General features: G+C 38.0%; 1 protein-coding gene across 1 annotated transcript; it reads right to left on the minus strand.

Annotated features, from left to right (window-relative positions):
• Positions 1-443: 443 nt before the first annotated feature.
• On the minus strand, positions 444-18,297 carry LOC135549970 (BOLA class I histocompatibility antigen, alpha chain BL3-7-like). The gene is made up of 8 exons (XM_064980383.1): positions 18,165-18,297; positions 12,548-12,805; positions 9,925-10,203; positions 9,287-9,586; positions 8,946-9,044; positions 8,673-8,690; positions 8,334-8,405; positions 444-8,207 (listed from the first exon to the last, which is right to left on the minus strand). Exons 1-7 carry the CDS (start codon positions 18,220-18,222, stop codon positions 8,368-8,370), a joined length of 1,050 nt encoding a protein of 349 aa, XP_064836455.1. The 5' UTR covers positions 18,223-18,297; the 3' UTR covers positions 444-8,207; positions 8,334-8,367.
• Between the last annotated feature and the right edge of the window lie 4,689 nt (positions 18,298-22,986).

A 22,986-nucleotide genomic window follows, 5' to 3' on the forward strand; every position in this document is an offset into this window, starting at 1 on the left:
CTCCATACATATTATGTTAATTTTCTCAAAAGAGAATTACATCCCTTACAGAAACTACATTCCATAAAATAGTCTACCAACATTGATATAATCTGTTGCCAGGCAGGATTCTGTGCAACAGGTCTTGGTGAACACCACATGATACATTTTAGCCCTAGAGGGCAGAAGTACTACTACAGCTTCTCTGTTTTCCCTGGCAGTTGATCAATAAATATAATTGATTCATAGGCCAGAGTTCACTCACCTGGTTTTCCAGGTCTGAATCAGTCCCTGATTAGAAGAGAATGAAAACCAGCAGTGCTGTGGACCTCCATACAAGTAAAGATACTGAACATGTTTTTATTCTAGTGTCTATCATACGATCATGTTCAGGACTAAATAGACAATCACCCTTTTTTAAGAAGCATTTTATTCAAACATCTTTCTTACAGGACAACAAAACGTCTAGAATTACCTTTATTCAAAAGCCTATCATATTGTTACAAAATAATTTTACAACTCCTACACCTAAACGTCAACAGTACCGCACCCAAACTAGTATCGGCACCTATTTATTTATGCCCGTTGTTGTTTACAGCCATTGCTTGACTTGGACTGAAATAGGTGCCGGTACTCAAACAGTGTAGAGATGACCCCCTTTCTAAGAATCATTTTATTAAAACATTTACATAGAGACTTTTATCCAGAACGATTTACATGAGAAATTATGGTTGTGCCTTTGCTCCAGGGCACGTTGACAGATTTTGTCTCCTTGTCGGCTGTGGGATTCTAACCAGCAACTAAACTTTTGGTTACTGGCCCAACGCTCTTAACCTCCAGGCTACCTGTCACCCCATCATTTTTCATACAGGTCATCAAAATATAACTTCTTCTTAAGCCCATATACCATATACACAATTATTTTGTTCCACTTCAAGGCCTTTACTGTTTAGAACATATCTTACTGCAAACATTATTAAAAGGCCCAGTATGACACTTTCATTTCAATTTTGTGGTCTTTGTGAAGTGTAAGAACATTATTACAGAATGCATGAATTTGGTCTCTAATTGGTCTTGTTTGGCTGGTTGATTATGCGTCTGTTAAATGGATCACATTTACACTTCCAATAAAATACATGTTCACTTATTCACCAACTTAGTTCTACAGAATGTGTAGTGAAAAAGTGTTTATGCCCCATCATAAATAAAAACGGATCATTAAATCAAAAAAAGCTAGAAAAATAAAGCCACATTCGAGAAAAGAGAAAAATGTACAAATGGAACATGTGGACAGGCCCGGTCTGGATTATAGTTATACAATTAAACAAGTTAGTGTTAGCAAAGTTATAACATCACACAATTACTGTATCTTATACCACCAAAACATGTGCTGCTACACTACACATTCAAACAAAATTTAAAAATGTTTTCCCAGTTTACAGCAATATCTCTTAAATGTGATTGTTTTGGTGGCTTCAGGTAGCGGAAAAAAAATCTAGCAAATTGATGTTTCATTTTAATAATAATATACATTCAAATTGTTACATCCATTGATTCTAATATACCTGTAAGATTGAGATATGTCTATCACACAGTGGAACACTCATTTTCTAATTTAACAAAATTATAGCACAACTTTTAAAAAGACAAACCATGGCAATATTACATTGTATACAACAAAATTACAGCACATCCTTTCAAAAGCAAAAGGAATAAAATAAAGTACAACTGTTTCAAGGAAATCACCAAAGAATATTTCTGACAGCAGATATTTTTTATATATGGATTCTGTGTTTACAGTGTGTGTGTGTGCTTGTGCGTGAGAAAGATGTGTGTGAGACTTGTTGTGGAATTGAACGATAGAGTTGGCTATAAATTGTCTTCTTTGGGGATACTCCTCTCTGCAGTAAAGTCTTTCTTTGTGTAAGTTCCTAAGACCTGTGTTTTGTCATGTCGTCTAGGAGGGGGTGGATCTTTGCTATAAAGGATCCCATTTGCCATTGTGTGGGGGCTCTCAACTTTTGAGTACAGATACTGAACTGTTGAGAGTCACAGAAAATGCTATAGAGCTCATATAATTAAAGATGGACTTTGATAACTAATTGACTTGTGTGTGTGGTTTGCTCCCATGATTTGGTAAATAGAAGAAATTTCCACGACATTTGGCGACGAGGAGGGGATGTGAATCTTCACTCGGTGACCGTTCCTACGATCTAGGTAAATAATTTGTGCACGAGGGATCCCCTAAACTTGGGATCTCAGGGAGAACCACACTTCAGGAACGAAGCAGATGGACCAACCTTTGATCTAAGAGGAAGCGAGCCGAGTGGATACCACATCTCGAACTGAGTTTTTTTTAAAGAAAAAGGTGAGGGGCCAAGGGGGACTGTGTGTTCTAGGTGAAACACGGCACTTGGTGAAGCCCTATTGGAAGAAGGACCTCATTCTGTGCGTCTGTGTGATTTGTCTAAGTGACCCTCAGATGTGGTGAATTCCAATTATTTTAAATGTGCTAGCCAGGTATGCCCTGGGTTTACTCTGTGTGAGTATTTTGTTATGGGATCACTAGGTAATAGTTGTCGGACCGTTCTGTGTGAGCGGGGTAGGGTTGACTGTGTGGGCAAACCGTTTTTTCGGACCAGTTCTGTGTGAACATATGACCAATCCTGTGTGGATGATCCTGAAAGTTCTGTGTGAGTACCTAAGATTTCTTAAATTTTATATGGATTCTGTGAATTATTTGAAATTATGATGAATTATGTGTGTGTATAATCAATTACTAGAGGTTTGATAAAGTAATGCTGAGAATGATTAGATACAATTTAAACCACCCATTCGTAGACGTACGTAGGTTTTGAGTTGATATCTTAAATGGATAATTTGATAAAGATGATGTTTTTAAGCACTATTAAAATAATCTACAAAATCTGGGAAATTGAGCTCTAGAAACTGATTAGAATGTGTCCACTTTTGGTTGTTTTACCCTAACGATGTAACTATAAAACGCATATTGGATTATCTCCATCTGGGTGAAACATTTGAAATTTAACTGCCCTTAAGGTCTGAACATGTTATACTTTTTCTTCCCAGTATGAGAGAAGTTGCGGGATTTATTGAATAAACTGTTTTCCATAAAGTTAAAGAGAATTCGAGGGATGCTCGATGTAATTTATAATGTCGTACAAAGCCTAAGGTTTTCCATCAAACTAATTATCATTGCGTGATTAATAACTGTCGATTTTATTCTTTGATTGCTAATATATTCATTTGGAATTTGAGAATCATAGCCGGAGTAACGTTTGTACTATTAAAATTGGGCTATTATTCTTCTGTAGCCTAGTGGTTAGAGCATTGGACTTGTTCAAATCCCCGAGCTGACAAGGTACAAAATCTGTCGTTCTGCCCCTGAACAGGCAGTTAACCCACTGTTCCTAGGCCGTCATTGAAAATAAGAATTTGTTCTTAACTGACTTGCCTAGTAAAAACGATAGTGATGTGTTTTGATTTTACTTAAAAATTGGGTTTATATGCGGAGAATCTTAGTTTTTCACAATAGCATTGGTGGTTCAGTGGTAGAATTCTCACCTGCCACGCGGGAGGCCCGAGTTCCGTTCCCAGTTTTTGATTATAAATAATCTATTTGAATGTTTTGCCTGGAAAGTTATGGTCGCTAGTGTTTGTATAAGAGATAAATTGAACGTTTTCAATAGATTGTTTAGGTTAAATTGATAGACTAATTCAACTTAAAATAATAACGAAGCGAATTCTGATGCAAGACGATGTCTGTTCACTAAATTATCTGCTGGAATAATGTATTGAGAATGGGGTCGTATTTAAATTACTGTATCAATAGAGAAGACAGTTACCTAAGTTAAAGAAATTCTAAATAATAGCGGGGAGAGAATGGCAAAATGTTTTTCATTCTTATAGATTGACTGACACATGTTATAATTTTGGCGCTGCGTGTGTTATTTTTAAAGAAATAGGATACATTTCATAAGTGTGAAGAGCAAAGAGAAGAGGAAGTTATAAAGTTGGGGTTTTTAATCTTACATAGAGGTAGGGAAAAACGTTGAAATGAGAGGGGTTATATATTTTTGCCCAATGAGAAAAAGAAATAGGAAAGTTGAGATGAAAGTATAGAAGAGAGTTAGTTGCTATGTTGGCTACTAATTGTCAGGGAAAGTTGCTGGAGGCAGGTAGATTGTTGTAGAATAACTTACATTTGTGTTATTAGTTTGAATATACAATAACCTTACTCTAATTGTTTTGACCGTTGTTCAGGTACATTTTTTTCTGTATTTCTAGCAGCTGATTCACTAGGTGGGCGTCATAGATTTGTGGCGTTTATTTGGACTGTATTAGGCTATGAGGAAAGGGAGACTGGATGTCTGAATCATGAAACATCGTGATAATAGAGTCTGATGGTTATTGATTCTTGGTTTGACTGTTTAAGTAACACCAGTTAATTTGAGCAGGAAAGTTCATGTAGTCTAACATTATAGTATGTTTCCATTATGTGGAACAATGTCAGGTCATTAAAGGTGATTCCTGGATTGAGTAGTGTGAGAGCCCGTTGGAAGAAGACTAAACTAGTATGTTAAGTGGGGGAGTATCATAGATTTTAATTATGGTGTTGTTACCGCAATAGTCAAAGCAATTTCATATGTTTTGGGAAATTAGCTAGGTTGAATATTGGTATTTGAGTTCCTTTATTATTTGCTTTTTAAAAGAGAGGTTGGAATCAAGTATGATGCCTTGGCACTTAAAATCAGATACCACCAGGAGCTTTTTCCATAAGTGGTTGTTTTTGAGGAACATGCAGTCTGTGTTTTATTTTATTGAGATGTAAACATGAGTCTCTGGGCAATTTTGTCATCTGAATCATTATAGTAGTGAGTTCTTGTGTAGTTTGTTATTTGCAAGAATTTATCACTGTATCATCTGCATACATTGGAACTTCAGACCCTGTACAGACTAAAGGAAGATCATTAATGGATGTGCTGGACAGTATTGACCTTTGTGGATATCAGTGGGGGAAAAAATAATTAAGTTTATTTTTACGATGATGAGACAGCACCGACTTTTGAAGGATTTTAGATTTGTTTAAAAAAAGAAAAAAAATCAGGATTGGTTTTTACTAAATTTATATCAACAGGTTGAAATTATTAGATTGCCGATTAAAGTTTTTTAGGAGTTGATTTAACTTAGTTAAACATTGTATCATACATATACATTGATTGATTTGATTAAAACCTATGATTAATGATGAGGTACAGTGGAATTATCATTAGGTTTGGTTTATAGTTCACGTTTGAGTTTCTGAATCAATGTAGTGTAATGAATACTAAGTGTTTTTGTGTTTTCTCCGGGAAAATTGATATTTCACTGTCTCTCTCTGGAATGTTTCCAGGGACTATACTCTTGGGGAGAGTGAGTGAAAATGAGGTCATAAACTACCACATTGGAGGGGGCCTGGAGGAAGTTTTTTTGTTTCAGTGCAAGGGTATTAAAGGTATTTTCAAGGGGCACTCTCCACATGGGATTTTAATGAGTTTTATTTTCTGAGTTTTCATTACACACGCAAATTCTTTTGATAAAGGAAGGTTCTGGGAACATGGAAATACAAAAATGTTGGAACTAGTTGATTATTGTTTGCAAATTGTTTTATAATATAGTGGAAAAACACTGCTTTGAGGGGTTTTGTATGACCTTCTGATGACTTTCCGTTGTGGTTTGATCACCCGCATTAAAAGCCATTTGGATAATAAATGTATGGTCATTTGTAATACTGCTTTCAAAATAATTTGTGTAATTGGTAAATATGTTCTTTAGCCATATTTGTAATTTGGACCACTGTGAATGAAGGGCATTGCTTTTAACTAAAGGTATGCTGCTTTAAGTCTATTTTCCTATGACCATAGGGGTTAAATAATTTTTCTTTGTGGAGTTTTTTTTCTCAGTTTAGTGATTTTAATTTGATTAGGTGAGCTGAAATGTTGTTTTACATTTGTTTTCAGTTTTGTTTCACATTACTCTCATACAGAGAGATGTGTGTAAAACATGGGGGAGGATTTAGTTTTTTGAGGGTTTGAATTGAAGTTATACAACTTAAGTGATAAGTGAAGGAGTGTATTGTATTGTTGTGTTTGTTTTGTTCTATTCCTGAGGTATAGGTCTAATTTCTTGATCCTTGGCTCTACGATGGAGTTGACAGTGAGATGGGGAGTATAAACCAATTTGAAAGAATAGTTTCAATAGAATGTTTTAATATTCTCTGTGAAATATGTTTAGATATGTGTGTTAAGAATAATTGGTAAAAGTAATCATTTATCATGAATTTAATGAACTGAACTAAACTGTTGTTCTGATCTGTTCTTTCGAGGTTATCATGAAAAGTGACGTCAGACGGTATCTTAATGCATGGGAGAGATAATTTGGACCGAATAGTGTGTGTACCTCAAAACCCCCTCTAACTGGCTGAAGAAGGGTGACAAAGGCGTTGAAGGAGGCTTTCCAAACCATTTCTACCGAGAGAAAAGAACCAAGCCAGAAATTGGTGCACAGTATCAGATCTAAGCTATCAACTGCTTTTCTTTCATGGTTCTCTCATACTGTGATGAGTCCACTTGGAGTGATCATGGAGGAAGATCTGTTCTAACATTTTATTACGATGCTGGTATATTGGTTGACGAATGGACAAGATGAGACATTGAAATTGGGACATTATCATGGGCCATCCACTTTGAACTGTAAAGCTATCTGAAGATAAACGAAGATGCCAGAAGATGCCGTGCCTGTGTAAGGGGGGTTTGGTCAACTGTGCCATTAAAATTGTTTATACTTTTGTGGTATCAGGTTGATTGAAGAGGTCTACACCATGTAAATTGTAGTAATTTAGATTAAGAATGCATTGAGATACTGATCTGTATTATAATCATGATTTAAAAAGTTAATAGTAGAATTATGGGATAATTATACTGTATGTAAATCTGCTAATATTGATGTGTGTTAAATTGAGGTTTTTACTGTTGAGTGATAAGACACATTTGAATCACTGAGGAATGCTATTCTAAAATATTGGTTTGATAAATAGTTGGGTTGTTACTTAGGATTTGGAATATGAATAATTTCACTGCCCTATTCTCTATTCCTGAGTATATTTCTGAGCATGAGGACTTAGAGGGATGTCTGTCCTATTTGTTGTGAGGAGGCCTGTGTTGAAACACTGGTTCTCATGTAACTTAAAGAGCATTTATATGTTATGTTTTTATTTTCCTCAAATGGATTATTCTGTGTTATTAAACATGTGAAAGTTTGTCTTGTAGAATAAAGGTTGTAAACTTAGTTCCAGAAGGGAGAAAGCTTACATATAAGCTAAGGTATTTGAATTTGAGGGGATTTGAATTTTTAAATATTGTGTATGTAATTAATATTCTGATTTTTCAGAAGGGACTGAGTCCCTTGAGAGGGGAATGTTGTGGAATAATCAGAATTTGTTTTTAACATATGTAAGATGTTTTATATTCATCATATGTTTGTAAGTTACTTCTCATCAAGAATGGTATTTTTGTAAAATTCTGTGGCGAGGTTGCAGTTATCTGTTCTATGTCAAGACTAAGTTGCATGGGCCGCAGAGAGGGGAGAGGTCAAAGTGTCATCATGTGTAAACATATCTTTTGCTCCACAATGTCTGTGTGCCTCTGTGAGTTTGTCCAGGATTGGTTGTATTTAGAATTGGTTCTATCTAAATGACAATTTGATATATATCATAGGGTGGGGGTAATGTCTTGGTACCATTTTGTACCAAGGACGAGATAAGAGCTTTGTTTAGGAGACCAAACTGAACGATAATTTATAGCCAACTCTCTTCTTTGGGGATACTCTTCTCTGAAGTAAAGTCTTTCTTTGTGTAAGTTCCTAAGACCTGTGTTTTGTCTTGTCGCCAAGGAGGGGGTGGATCTTCGCTATAAAGGATCCCATTTTCCATTTTGTGGGCTCTCAACTTTTGAGTAGAGATACTGAACTGTTGAGAGTCACAGAAAATGCTATAGAGCTCATATAATTAAAGATGGACTTTGATAACTAACTGACTTGTGTGTGTGGTTTTCTCCCATGATTTGGTAAATAGAGGAAATTTCCACGACAGACTGACGTGTGTGTGTAAGTATACAGATGTGTTACGTTTTTGGGAAGTTTGTTATTTCCGTTGCTGTCCTCTTCAGCTCCTAACACACATGAGAAGAGAGAGGTTACACACACAAACACATTCCAAACAGTAGCAGTATGTTCCAGTGTGGTAGTGGTTGGATCTCTAGTTAGTCATTAATATAAGGACACCTTAAGTGACTTACTCTGATGTTACAGAAGTGCAGAGGTTTATCAAGCCTACAGGAGAACTTTCCCAGAGTTGTCAGAGTCAGAAGCTAAAACAGAAATAAAACATCAATGTTAGAAAGAGACTGATTGCAAGATAATGAGTCCAGGTCAATTACCAAGTTCCTAATGCATGGTTCACAGTAAATAAAACCTTCCATATTAATTAAGCAGATACATCAATTCACATTAAGTTTGAACCAGCATCACAATCTACATGGAAAAGAGACAACCACATTCTAAAATGGATACAGTCAAACACAAAACAAAAATGTGATATTTTCAGAATAGTGAACAATATGAACTGAGACACTTACTGCTGGCTGGAACAAACCCTGAAACAGAGATAAACATGATGTTATTATTGACTCTGATAACTTGCTTCATTGGAATACAACAAGAGAACATATTTGACAGTATCCTGAATCCTGTATTTCTTCTGCAGACTTGACATAAAGCCTACAGTACGTGACAAGATTGATATGAAACAGATTAAAATCAAAAATAATGTACTTCGACCATCACTACTATACTATTGCTTTTAATATTTAAGATGATATGAAAATTGAAAGGTATTTCTCTCCTCACACCTTTCTTACTCTTCTTCTTCCAAATGACGACCCCAACAACAACAACAACAACAACCAGGAGGAGAGTCACCACCACTCCAATGTTGGATCTTGGGTCATCTGTAATCATCAGAACAGAGCATTCAGACTGTAGAGATAGATAACACATTTCCATCTCAAATGAAATCCAAGCAGCATTCATATTCATGTAAAAAATATAAATAACTCAAGAGGTGAATTAGAACATGCAATCAGAAAACTAGTGCTACTGAGCAGATGAGTGAATTTAGAAATTAGGATTAGTGGGCACATTCAGTAGGAGGGTTATGTATAGTGTATATTTGAATCTTTTTCCCTCTTACCCCAGTTGGTCTGAATCTCAGACTCAGTCAGAACCTTGATGAAGTCCTCCTTGATACCAGTGACCTGAACCACACACTGATACTTGTTGTTCTTCCACTCCTCAGGCGTCACTGTGAGGTGGATGCTTTTCTGGAAGGTTTCATCATCGTTGAAGAGAATCTCTCCATGCTCCACATCTTCATGGTGATCTTGTCCGTCTTTCTGCCAGAACACCATGACTCCACTGGGGTAGAAACCTGTAGCGTGGCAGGTCACTGGAGAGGAGGGGGTCTTCTGGAGCAGAGACACTGAGGGAGGGACTGGAGGGAATGAGAGAGTTCAGACATTTCAGTGGTGATATTTTGAAATGAGCGCAGACTAAAAGCATCTACATTTATCCAAATGATACCATAAATGTTGATTTCTGTAGATAACACAGAATCAGTAAAGATAAAGGATGTTGGTGGTATAGATGAATGTCACAACAATATGGTGCATTCTGGATCATTAACCAGACATATTTCACTGTTGTTCCATAACCACTCAATGTTCCTAAGCGACACATCTACAATTATGTAGTATTGGACTTAATTCACAAATCAAAAGATTGATGTCAAGTGTTGCATAAAAAAAATAAGTGACATTTCTGAATGTTTACCTGTCCTCTTCGGAGTGGTCTTCCCATTCTCCACCTGCTTCTTCAGGCAATCAATGCAGGTCTGGGAGAAGTAGATCTTCCAGAAGCCCAGTCTACTGATGTCACTGTTCCACTCATCCTGCATGAAATTAGCTTGCTGTTTACGAGATTTCCAAGTTAATGTCTTCATGTCGTACTCAAGGAAGTTCTCCCCATTATAACCCAGCTGTCCAAACCCCTCTGTCTGTTCAGTCTCATAATCCCGTGAGCAGCCATACATGTACTGGAGAATGTGGACTCCTGAAAGAGAGAAAGACACTGTGCAATCTGTTCTCCAGGTTCAGTCTGCCTGTGGGATCTCCATCAACATTTATTAGTTGTTCAACCAGACAGGAATAAAACAGATCAGCTCAGACTCTATAGTGTGATGATGTCACACCTTCACCACAGAGACAGAGAGGTGATGAGGAGACTCAGAGTCTGGCTCTATTCTACACCAGCTGATGTTGGCTTGGTTCTATCTACTGTGTTGATAAACATTGTGTTCAGTACAGTAGTGTTATTCGAACAAATGGATGTTGTGTAGAACTGTAGTTCAGTGAGGTGTGTAAATTAATAAAACACTGTTGACAAATGAAGACTGTCCTCTAGTGATGATGTCAGAGATAAATAGAGGACGTGAGAGAGGATCCTCTGTTCAGTCAGGAACAACAGGAGAGAGATGGAGACTAACATGAGGAAGATTATCTCTCAATAACATAAGACTACTGGAGCTGTGTGTGATCCCCAGATCATGAGGGTGACAGGTGAGTGAGTGTGTGTGTCTGTAGAGAGTAGAGGTCGACCGATTTAAAATCGGAATGGCCATTAAATTAGGGCCGATTTCAAGTTTTCATAATCGGAAATCGGTATTTTTGGCTGTCGATTTGCTGATTATTTTATATACACCTTTATTTAACTAGGCAAGTCAGTTAAGAACACATTCTTATTTTCAATGACGGCCTAGGAACGGTGGGTTAGCTGCCTCGTTCAGGGGCAGGACGACAGATTTTCACCTTGACAGCTCGGGGGATCCAATCTTGCAACCTTACAGTTAACTAGTCCAACGCAATAACGACCTGCCTCTCTCTCGTTGCACTCCACAAGGAGACTGCCTGTTACGCGAATGCAGGAAGCCAAGGTAAGTTGCTAGCTAACATTAAACTTATCTTATAAAAACAATCAATCATAATCACTAGTTAACTACACTTGGTTGATGATATTACTAGATATTATCTAGCGTGTCCTGCGTTGCATATAATCTGACTGAGCATACAAGTATCTGACTGAGCGGTGGTAGGCAGAAGCAGGCGTGTAAACATTCATTCAAATAACACTTTCGTGCGTTTTGCCAGCAGCTCTTCGTTGTGCGTCAAGCATTGCACTGTTTATGACTTCAAGCCTATCAACTCCCGAGATGAGGCTGGTGTAACCGAAGTGAAATGGCTAGCTAGTTAGCGCGCGCTAATAGCGTTGCAAACGTCACTCACTCTGAGCCTTCTAGTAGTTGTTCCCCTTGCTCTGCATGGGTAACGCTGCTTCGATGGTGGCAGCTGTCGTTGTGTTGCTGGTTCGAGCCCAGGGAGGAGCGAGGAGAGAGACAGAAGCTATACTGTTACACTGGCAATACTAAAGTGCCTATAAGAACATCTAATAGTCAAAGGTTAATGAAATACAAATGGTATAGAGGGAAATAGTCCTATAATTCCTAAAATAACTTCATTCAGTATTGTTGTAATTGTCATTATTACAAATATATATTTAAAAATCGGTCGATTAATCGGTATCTGCGATTTTGGTCCTCCAATAATCGGTATTGGTATCGGCGTTGAAAAATCATAATCGGTCGACCTCTAGTAGAGAGTTCTCCTGAGAGGCCTGATCAGCTCATGCAGCTTTGGTACAGAGCAGAGAAGCCAAACACATCATCATCATCACTAACATCACCATCATCATGTTCTGCTCCTCTGCTTCTCTCACTGTCCCATCAGATAAGAGAGACACTCAGAGAGACTGAGGAGACTACAGCTCTACTGTGGGGGACAGCTGGGCACACACACACACACACAGCATGCAAGCCCCAGGGAGCAGACTAGAAGGACTGACTGAGGTATTGACTGACAAATTAAACTAGCACATGCATCTCAAGCAGAGATCTGACATTCACCAACCTGCCATTCGGGTAATTGGAGATTGACCGTACCAATGCATAAAGATGCTTATAGTTTGATTCCTTTTACAGTAGTGATTTGGTCATAGTCATCTGTCCTTCACACACTTAAAGCAGCACACAGTAGTTTTTCAAATGAATGCTGTGCTGGTGTCCGGGAGTGGGACCATACATACAGTAAACATAAGCTGAGAAACAAAGGAGTCCATGCTAGATGCTTTCTAATACTGAAGTCAGCTAATGATGCTGTGTGGTAAGTGTGTGAAGGAAACAGAAACAGGAAGGAGGAGCAGATCTGTACATCCCTGATATTCTAGATCTGTAACTTTACTGATCACTTCTCTAATCCTGATTAATTATTGTCTCCTAGAATAAGGGATTTTGAGAGTTTATACAAACACAACTGATCAGATGAGGTAAAGATGAAGGACTTACCTCCACTTTGGTTAAAATGCTGCTTTAGAGTAGCGATTTCAGCTTTGAATGACTGCTGGGAATAAAAGAAATTCTCTTTCTCCTTCTCCCAGAACTCTGCGTCGGTCTGCTTCACCCAGTCCTGTTCGGGCACCGCTTTCTGGAAGTTGCTGTCATAGTGAACCATCTGAACATCATCCACCTTCCCCACAACCATAAACTCTGGGAAGTTATGAAATTCAGAAGATGCAGTGTAGAAATGCTTCAGGGAGTGAGTCACTAAGGGGAAAAAGTACATGTTAATGTTGAATTCTGAACAGATAATTGTTTTTCAAAGTCATGTAGACCAGACAGAGGTTTACATTTTCTCTATATTCACTTTTTAGTTTCACATTTTTCGTTATTACACATTTTGTGTATCAGGCATGGAGAACCTATTTTCTTGATTCTTGTAGGAATAACACTGCAGAGTCCATGTGCAAAACCTGTCATTGTTCACAGTCCTCTGGGGTGTTGCTGACATCATATTCAGAGAGGAAGGCAAATGGTCAATTCTGTTTCTCAAAGGTGGCAGAATAGACTTTTAGCCTCTTTTATGAATGTCAGTAGCGCCACAGTGTTGTTACTGAGAAAGCTATAGGCCGATGTGAGTAAGACTTTTAAACAGGTTTACACTTGCAAGGCCGCTAGGCCAGACGGAATACAAAGGTACATTCTCAGAGCATGCGCAGGCCAGCTGGCAAGTGTCTTCACTGACATTTTCAACCTCTGCATGTCCCAGTCTGTAATCACAACATGTCTTAAGCTGACCATTGCTTTTGTTCCCAACCTGCCTAAATGACTATCGTCCCGTAGCACTCACATCTGTAATCATGAATTGCTTTGAAAGGCTGGTCATCAGTACATCGCTGGGGCCGAGCTCCCTGCCAATCAGGTTCTAACCTGCTATATTAATTATCCTAACATGCTATTGTAACAGTATAACTTTAGACCGTCCCCTCGCGAACCAGGGACCTTCTGCACACATCCACAAGTCACCCTCGAAGCCTCGTTACCCATCGCTCCACAAAAGCCGCGGCCATGCAGAGCAAGGGGAACTACTACTTGAAGGTCTCAGAGCAAGTGACGTCACCGATTGAAACGCTATTTAGCGCGTACCACCGCTAACTAAGCTAGGCGTTTCACATCCGTTACACTATGAAAAAGTCATAGCTGTGTCAAAGTGCTGAGTTTTTAGGGAATCTCTTCAACTAATGACAGGGCTGTAGCTGGAAATGCATGTTGAAGATGGGAGATTGTGTGGTCTATTCATTCTTGAGGTTGACCGATTATGATTTTTCAATGCCAATACCGATTATTGGAGAACCAAAAAAAGATGATACCGATTAAAATCGGCCAATTTTTATATTATAATATATATATATACACACACACACACACACACACACAGTGGGGCAAAAAAAAAATAATTGTCAGCCACCAATTGTGCAAATTCTCCCACTTAAAAAGATGAGGCCTGTAATTTTCATCATAGGTACACATCAACTATGACAGACAAAATGAGAAAAAAAGAAAATCCAGAAAATCACATTGTAGGATTTTTAATGAATTTATTTGCAAATTATGGTGGAAAATATCCTTTGGACTATTGGATGTTCTAATAGGTACTTTAGTATTGCCAGCCTAATCTCTTGAGTTGATAGGCTTGAAGTCAAACAGCGCAATGCTTGAAGCATTGCAAAGAGTTGCTGGCAAACACAGTAAAGTGCTGTTTGAATGAATGCTTACGAGCCTGCTGCTGCCTACCATTGCTCAGGCAGACTTCTACCAAATCATAGACTTAATTATAATAAACACACTGAAATACGAGCCTTAGGTCATTAATATGGGCAAATCCGGAAACTATCATTTCGAAAACAAAACATTTATTCTTTCAGTGAAATACGGAACCGTTCTGTATTTTATCAAACAGGTAGCATCCATAAGTCTAAATATTGCTGTTACATTGCACTACCTTCAACGGGGCGGCAGGGTAGCCTAGTGGTTAGAGTGTTGGACTAGTAACCGGAAGGTTGCGAGTTCAAACCCCCGAGCTGACAAGGTACAAATCTGTCGTTCTGTCCCTGAACAGGCAGTTAAACCACTGTTCCCAGGTTTAAAAACATAGATATACTTCTGTGTATTGATTTTAAGAAAGGCATTTATGGTTATGTACGATTGTGCTTTTTTCACAAATGCGCTTTTGTTAAATCATCCCGTTTGGCGAAGTTGGCTGTCTTTGTTAGGAAGAAATAGTCTCCACACAGTTCGCAACGAGCCAGGCAGCCCAAACTGCTGCATATACCCTGACACTGTTGCACAGAACGCAAGGGAAGTGACACAATTTCCCAAGTTAAAAGAAATTCATGTTATCAGACAAAATTAACTAAATATGCAGGTTTAAAAATATATACTTGTGTATTGATTTTAAGCAAGGCGTTGATGTTTATGGTTAGGTTGACATTGGTGCAACAACAGTGCTTTTTTCACAAATGTGCTTGTTAAATAACCTGTTTGGCGAAGTAGGCTATGATTCCATGATAAATTAACAGGAATCGCACTGATTATATGCAATGCAGGAGAAGCTAAATAAACTAGTAATACCGTCAACCATGTGTAGTTAACTAGTGATTATGTTAAGATTGATTGTTTTTTTATAAGATAGGTTTAATGCTAGCTAGCACCTTACCTTGGCTCCTTGCTGCACTGGCATAACAGGTAGTCAGCCTGCCACGCAGTCTCCCTGTGGAGTGCAATGTAATCGGCCATGATCGGTGTCCAAAAATGCAGATTACCGATTGTTATGAAAACTTGAAATTGGCCCGAATTAATCAACCTCTAATTAATTCTATACTATTCCAATCTGACAGTCATATTTGATCTACACAATGCATTTCTACCTGAACATTTTGTAAATATCCATTCCCCTGAATGGCCGTTGCCCCAAATCAAGTCAAACCAATTAACCAATTATATTTTGTACAGAGAAGTATAAATAAAAATAAATATAAATAAGTTGAGATGCTCAACTACTGTATGAATCTTTCAACATGCCACTGAAAAGCTAGAAAGCTGCAATTAATTTGATGTACTGTAGAGTAATTCAAAGCCATTTGCAAACACCAAATTGGATTCTTAGCATAAATAACACACACACACTATACCACTTGGGCTCCGGGCTGTATCACAACCGGCTGTGTTCAAGAGTCCCATAGTTGCACTAGTTGCCCAGCGTCGTCCGGGTTAGTGGACAGTTTGGCTGGGGTAGGCTGTCATTGTAAAATAAGAATTTGTTCTTAACCGATTTGCCTAGTTAAATAAAAGGTTAAATATTATTTATTATTATTTTTTTTTAAAGAAAATGATACCATCTTAAATACCAAAGGGATCATTTACTCAGAATACAAACTACATTGAAACGCAACATGTAAAGTAGTGATCATTACTAGGCATGCACAATATATCTTGTTTGAGTCCAGTAGGTAACATGACCAAGGAGCTATTGAAATGAGAAAGTTTGAAAAATTCATATAAAAACATGTGAGATGATAATGGACAATCTAAAGGGTGTGCAATGTGCAGAGCCACTGAGTGGACATTCTGAACCTTGTTTGAAGTCAGGAGGTTACATGACCAAGGAGTTATTGAAATTCAAATGTAAAAAGTTTGTTCTTTGTTTATGCTCCCTAACTAACTCAACTAGGAATACAAAATGCTGCTTCACATTTCCACATGTTTATTAGCTTTGGAGAGCAAATTATTGTCCAAATCGTGAAAATAAAACTTGTGCAATGTTGTGCACAATTTTTCCAACATGACACTGATTTGGAGTCTGTGGCTCAAGTAGTTTGAAAGCTATTGAGGTTTGAAAGCGTGAATATCTGTAAAATATCCTACTTGAAACTGTCTTTACCTCAGTCCTTTGATAAACATTTCCTGCAATTCTACTACACTTTATATTACTGGAGACATTAGCAGAATATTCTTTAATACGATGGTAGCCGAGGCCGACTCTACTGACAACAAAAACGACATTGTCTTGAATGTGACCATGTAGTCTAGGCCTATGTAAATGAGCCCAGGCAAAAAGGGATCCAGCTTTAGTAGGAATCCAGCTTTAGTCAATTTAATATCAAAAGTTTTTTTTTTTGCATTTTAGCTAAGACTTACCCTTATCCTATCCTTAACCTAGTTCTATTAACCTGCTGCCTAAATACTCATCTGCTACTAAATGTCAAATATGATGTAAATTTGATCAAAGCTGGATCCCTTCTAGCCATGACCATGAAATTGTACAATGACGTCCATATACCCTGGAGGACATTTTTGTCCAAAAAAACTCCAATGATTATCATACATTCATATGATAACCAATTGATAATTTGTTGAGAACTTTATTCATAAGAGCATGGAAAATGTTACATTACTGCCTAGGACAAAGGCCTTAATGGGATAGTTAACACAGCAAGTTGTCTAATTGGTTGTTCCAACATTAGATATAAATATTACATGACACTAAAACACCTGAATTAAACACAACCAAACAATTAAGCTATCAAAGTGTCACCAACAAAAAAAGGTAAACAATAGGCCTATAGAAAATGGCATTCATTTTTCACATGTAAAATAGCACTTTGGTCAGTGACCGAAAGGTTGTTTGTTTGAATCCCAGAGCTGACAAGGTAAAAAATAAAACGGTCATTCTGCCCCTGAACAAGGCAGTCAACCCACTGCACTGTAAACTGTCATTGTAAATAAGATCTCTCTTAACTGACTTGCCTAGTTAAATAAAAAGGTAAAACAATTCTCTAGCTGCTCTTTTAAATAACTGTCTGTAAATATTTCAGAGGCGTTTATCCTCATTCAACTGCCCATGTGTAGTTTATTTCCTGTGATTGGTCCGGACCTCTGCCGAGCGGTGTTCACATTAGTAATAAAACGCCCATGACACACTTGGGAAATGACAAACACCACCCTTTTGGAGCGAACCACGAAACGGTGTTTGGTGAGCACTCGAGCGCGGAGTGTTCACAACAGTCCAAAAGAACCGAACTAAATTGTTAAACGCACCAGAATTCGGAAAATAATCGCACCAAATACTGGTGTGAAAACCCCCTAAGAAACAGTAGATATGTTCCATGTGCGCTATTTCTATGCTTTGCGGCTTCAATATTAGTTTCTGCGTCATTTACTTTCGGTTTTGGTTGTACACCAGTTTCAAACAGATCAAAGTACATTCTTTTTGATTATAGAAAATATATTTCACAGCGGTTTAGATGGTACAATGATTCTATACACTATAACGTTACTTGTTTGTTTTGCCACGAACTAAAATTGGGTGAACTATTCGAATTTTTGAAACCAGGAAATGGCGTAACGTTAGCGATTTATGCATTGTGCATCTTTAAATTATAATTGTTTTATCCATCATTGATTCGGAAGAAAAAGCTTGTAAAGTTTGTAAAAGTAGATAAGCCGAATTTGACGATAATAAGTAAATGCATAGGCCTATTTGGCCTTATAACAACTAACGTTAAATAGTCCAGCTAAGAAAAAAAATATATCTTCCTAAATCTACAAAACAAAACTTTACACTTACCAGCAAATGCTTCATAAATGTGGCATATTCCCATGAACATAAGCATAAACCCCCTCATTTTGACGTTGGTCTGTCAATTACCGATGTTTCCGTCTGGGGTATCCTGATCAACTGACCTGAAAATAACGTTGTTGAGCCAATGAGAATTTAGACAGCCCAAGCGTCAGTAAAATATGGGTGGAACCAAGCAGCGGAGGTTGAAACTAAAGGAAGGATAAATGGTATACATTTTGATTGGGCCTGGAGCTGGGGGTTGAGATATTCTAACTAATTTGGACGTGTTAGTCATTGCAACACTACTAGATAGTGTATGTCCCTACAGGGTTGAGTGCATTCAGTTACCGATATAGGAGGCCTACAATTGACCAACGTAAGCCTTTTCTTTGGTATTTGTCATTGACTAGGCTATATATATATATAGTTTGTCATAGCATATGTGTTATTGATTAAACAGTATGGTTTTAATTTGATTTGACTGAAATTATGCAATCAACAATATTCCAGGGCAAGTTGGGGTGGCAAGTAGCCTAGTGGTTAGAACGTTGGGCTCATAACTGTAAAGATTGCGAGATCAAATCCCTGAGCTGGCAAGGTAAAAATATGTTGTTCTGCCCCTGAACAAGGCAGTTCACCTACTGTTCCTAGGCTGTCATTGTAAATAAGAATTTGTTCTTAACTGCCTAGTTCAATTTAAGAAATGGACAGCAAATATGTGTGTTCGGAAAGTATTCAGACCCCTTGACTTTTTCCACATTTTGTTACATGTTGCCTTCATCGAAAATTGATTAAATAAATAAAAAATCCTCATCAAAATACTCAAAGCGAAAAAAAGTTTAGACTTTTTTGCAAATGTATAAAAAAAATCAAAAACAGAAATGCCTTATATACAGTATATCACAAAAGTGAGTACACCCCTCACATTTTTGTAAATATTTGAGAATATATTTTCATGTGACAACACTGAAGAAATGACACTTTGCTACAATGTAAAGTAGTGAGTGTACAGCTTGTATAACAGTGTACATTTGCTGTCCCCTCAAAATAACTCAACACACAGCCATTAATGTCTAAACCGCTGGCAACAAAAGTGAGTACACCCCTAAGTGAAAATGTCCAAACTGCAGAGGGAGCACCCCCCCTATCCACATCGAAGGGACAGTAGTGGAGAAGGTGGAAAGTTTTAAGTTCCTCGGCATACACATTGCAGACTAATGTATATGGATACTGTTCTAGTCCAGGCTGTATCACATCCGGCCTTGATTGTGAGTCCCATAGGGGAGAGCTGGTGGAATTAAATAACTCATTGTTATTGCATGATGATTTAAAAAATGTGATTAAGAATCTAATTTCTGTTTACTGAAATTTAGCTACCTCTAATGCAGAATATGGTAAATACTGGGAACTGCTGAAATGTAAAATCGCTCAGCCTATATTACTTATGGGATACGGCTTGCTTTAAGAAGGATATGTGAGGTAGCTCTCCAAGAAAATTGCGGATATCACAGAGATGGAGCATCTTTATCTTAATGAGATAGCTAAATTGAATGATTTACAAGATCAACTAGATACATTTTATGAGGAAAGGGTTAGAGGAGCCTTCACAAGATCCAGAAAACAATGGCTTGAAAAGGGTAGAAAAGAACAGTAGATACTTTTTTTAATTTGGAAAAGAGGTGAGGGGAAACTACAATGAAATTGTAGTGAAATTGGCAGCTTTTCACAAGCAGGCTTTAATATGGTGGGCTTTGCTGTATAAACACAACTTTTCACCTCATAAATGTTTTATATGGAATAATGGGTCAATATTGCATAGAGACAAGATGTTATTTTACTGTAACTGGTTTTCAAAAATGTTGTCCCTGTCAGCCAATTAGTTAGTATTAGTGGGAATCGTAGAGATAATTTATGGAAAGATTTTGAGGTTTCAAGCAAAGAATGACAACTTCTTAGGGCTACAATTTCCGGTGAAATTGGAGGGCAGGCAATTCAAATAAATAATCATAACAATTATGTATATTAAATATGTAGGTACACACAAGTGTCTTATATCCGTTAAAAGCTTAAATTCGTGTTAATCTAACACGGAACCAAAACCAGTTGCGCGCATGCTCCATTGTGCATACATTTATTTTGTCCCCCCACACCACACGCGATCACGACACGCAGGTTAAAATCAAAACAAACTCTGAACCAATTACATTAATTTGAGGACAGGTCAAAAAACATTAAACATTTATGGCAATTTAGCTAGCTTGCACTTAATAGCTAATTTGTCCTATTTAGCTAGCTTGCTGTTGCCAGCTAATTTGTCCTGGGATATAAACATGTGGCTGTTATTTTACCAGAAATGCACAAGGTCCTCTACTCCGACAATTAATCCACACATAAAACGGTCAACCGTTTCTAGTCATCTCTCCTCCTTCCAGGATTTTTCTTCTCTTGACTTTATATTGCGATTGGCAACTTTCACAAATTAGGTGCATTACCGCCACCGACGGGCGCTCAAGATGGCTGCATGAGAGGGTGTAACATTTCTAGCTGAGGAACAATTTTATGGTTTTCTCACAAAGTTTATAGTTTAATACTGCAGTTGCAATTTGTTTAAAAAAAATAACTATACAATGTAGCTATTTTGAATAATTTTGTATATACACAAATATTTTTTTTAAGTGACCGGGATTGCACAATAAAGTTGGGTACTTATTTCCATTGTTAGCCCTATTTTTCACATAAATAAATATACATTTACATAGATAAAGTACCTTTATAGAGATAGAGACAAAACAATGTTCAACCTCCAGATGAATATGAGGGGGGAGTTTAAGTGCAATTTTTACGAGCTTGTTAGGATGGTAGTTTATTCTTTAGATGTGTGGGACTGCTGGTGAACCATGATGTGCAGGCATAATCTGTAACGGTCGTCGTGGATGGAAGAAGGTGAGGACCAATACGCAGCGTGGTAAGTGTCCATATTTTTAATCAAGAAATAGAACACTGAACAAAAACAACAACGTGAACGAAACCGAAACATTTCTGTCTGGTGCAGATACAAACACTCAACAGAAAACAATCACCCACAACTAAAAGGTGAAAACAGGCTACCTAAGTATGGTTCTCAATCAGGGACAATGATAGACAGCGGCCTCTGATAGAGAACCATACCAGGCCAAACACAGAAATCCCAAAACATAGAAAAAGGAACATAAACTGCCCATCCCAACTGGCGCCCTGACCATACTCAAACAAAGACAAAAACAAAGGAACTAAGGTCAGAACGTGACATAATCAAAGTAACACTGGACTAGCGCACTTGCTAGAGTCTTTTGGGTGTCTATAGCTAGGTTTTCATCCAGTTGGTGACAGATTTTCATGTGAATATTCTAAAATCTTTATAAAAACAATATGCCACTTCAGAGTGTCCTTCAGGAAAATGTGGTGCCGGACGACATGACCGGTTAGATTTTAATTTAATGAACATTTGAGAAATTCTATGGAAATCCGTTCTTAGGGGGGGGGGGGAACTAGAAAATCAACTCGAAAATTATTAGAGAGTAACTTGGGGGGAGGGATCCAGCCTTCCATAAAGATTAGAAACTTGGTCTGGTTTGGTCTTAACCATATGGGTGTGTGGTAACACATCATGACAACCTCAAAAGACCTATCCGAGGCCCTCAGAAGAAGGATTATTGATGCCTGTGAGTCTGAGAGGGGTTACAAATCCATTCCACTGTCCGACAGATCATCTACAAATGGAGAAAATTCCAGACCACTGGCAATCTACCTAGGACAGGTTGTCCCACCAAATTCCGCCCAAGAGCTGACCGTAAGATACTCATAGAAGTCTCTAAGAAACCCAGGGTAACATCAAGGGATCATACAGGCCTTTCTGGCCACAATCAATGTCGAAGTGCATGAGTCAACTGTCAGAAAGAGACTGCATAAACATACATGGGAACAGGGGCGTATATTTATAGATGCCAAGGGAAGCCAATTTACCCAACGTTTTTTACCAAGAAAATTAAAAATATATATCTTTCGTCTCTCTTGTGTTTCATAATTTTCCTTAAATTCGCAAGAAGCTAAATTTATCTCACAGGAGAAAGCATCCGAGCGAGCAAAATAGCGTCCCTCTGTTTCTCTACGTGTAGGCCATCTATCTGATGCTGTTTGGTTCAAACAAGTATGACATTGTTGCCGCCCGTAGCCTTGAAGGTAAGAGAAGCCAGCTAGCATCTCGCCTCCCTTGATGAAATAAGTATAAAACATTTGCCAATCAGCATTGAGCTCTACAGTGAATGGTCCTGGGACAACAACAAAAGTGTCAAGGGAAGCCAGCATGGATTTGGCGTCACTCCTATCAAATCCCATTTAGAGCATATGTCATTGACAGAAAAACTTGAATTGTTGCATCTTGTTATGTTGTTGTCCTCAGGTGGCTAGCTAGTCAGCTAGCTAAAATTGGCCCTTTCCTAAATTAGCAACAGGTGGAGATAGGGATTTGAACTTTTGATTTTACTTAATTCTCCGTACTGGCCAATGACTATAATGACGATTCTAATCCAACCATTCATTTATACACTGTTGTGCTCCTGGCCTGAGAGGATGGAAGTTCAACATGTATGTCACACGCTGATCTGTTTCATCTGTCCTAGTGATTGTCTCCAGCCCCTCCAGGTGTCGCTTATTATCCCTTGTGTATATATCCCTGTGTTTCCTGTCTCTCTGTGCCAGTTTGTCTTGTTTGCTTTTTAAGTCAACCAGCGCGTTTCCCGTACTACTGCTTCTAATCTCCTTTACTAGTCCTCCCGGTTTTGACCTGCCT

The sequence above is a fragment of the Oncorhynchus masou genome, chromosome 12, assembly GCF_036934945.1.
Source record: "Oncorhynchus masou masou isolate Uvic2021 chromosome 12, UVic_Omas_1.1, whole genome shotgun sequence".
In the NCBI taxonomy this organism is placed as follows: Eukaryota; Metazoa; Chordata; class Actinopteri; order Salmoniformes; family Salmonidae; genus Oncorhynchus; species Oncorhynchus masou.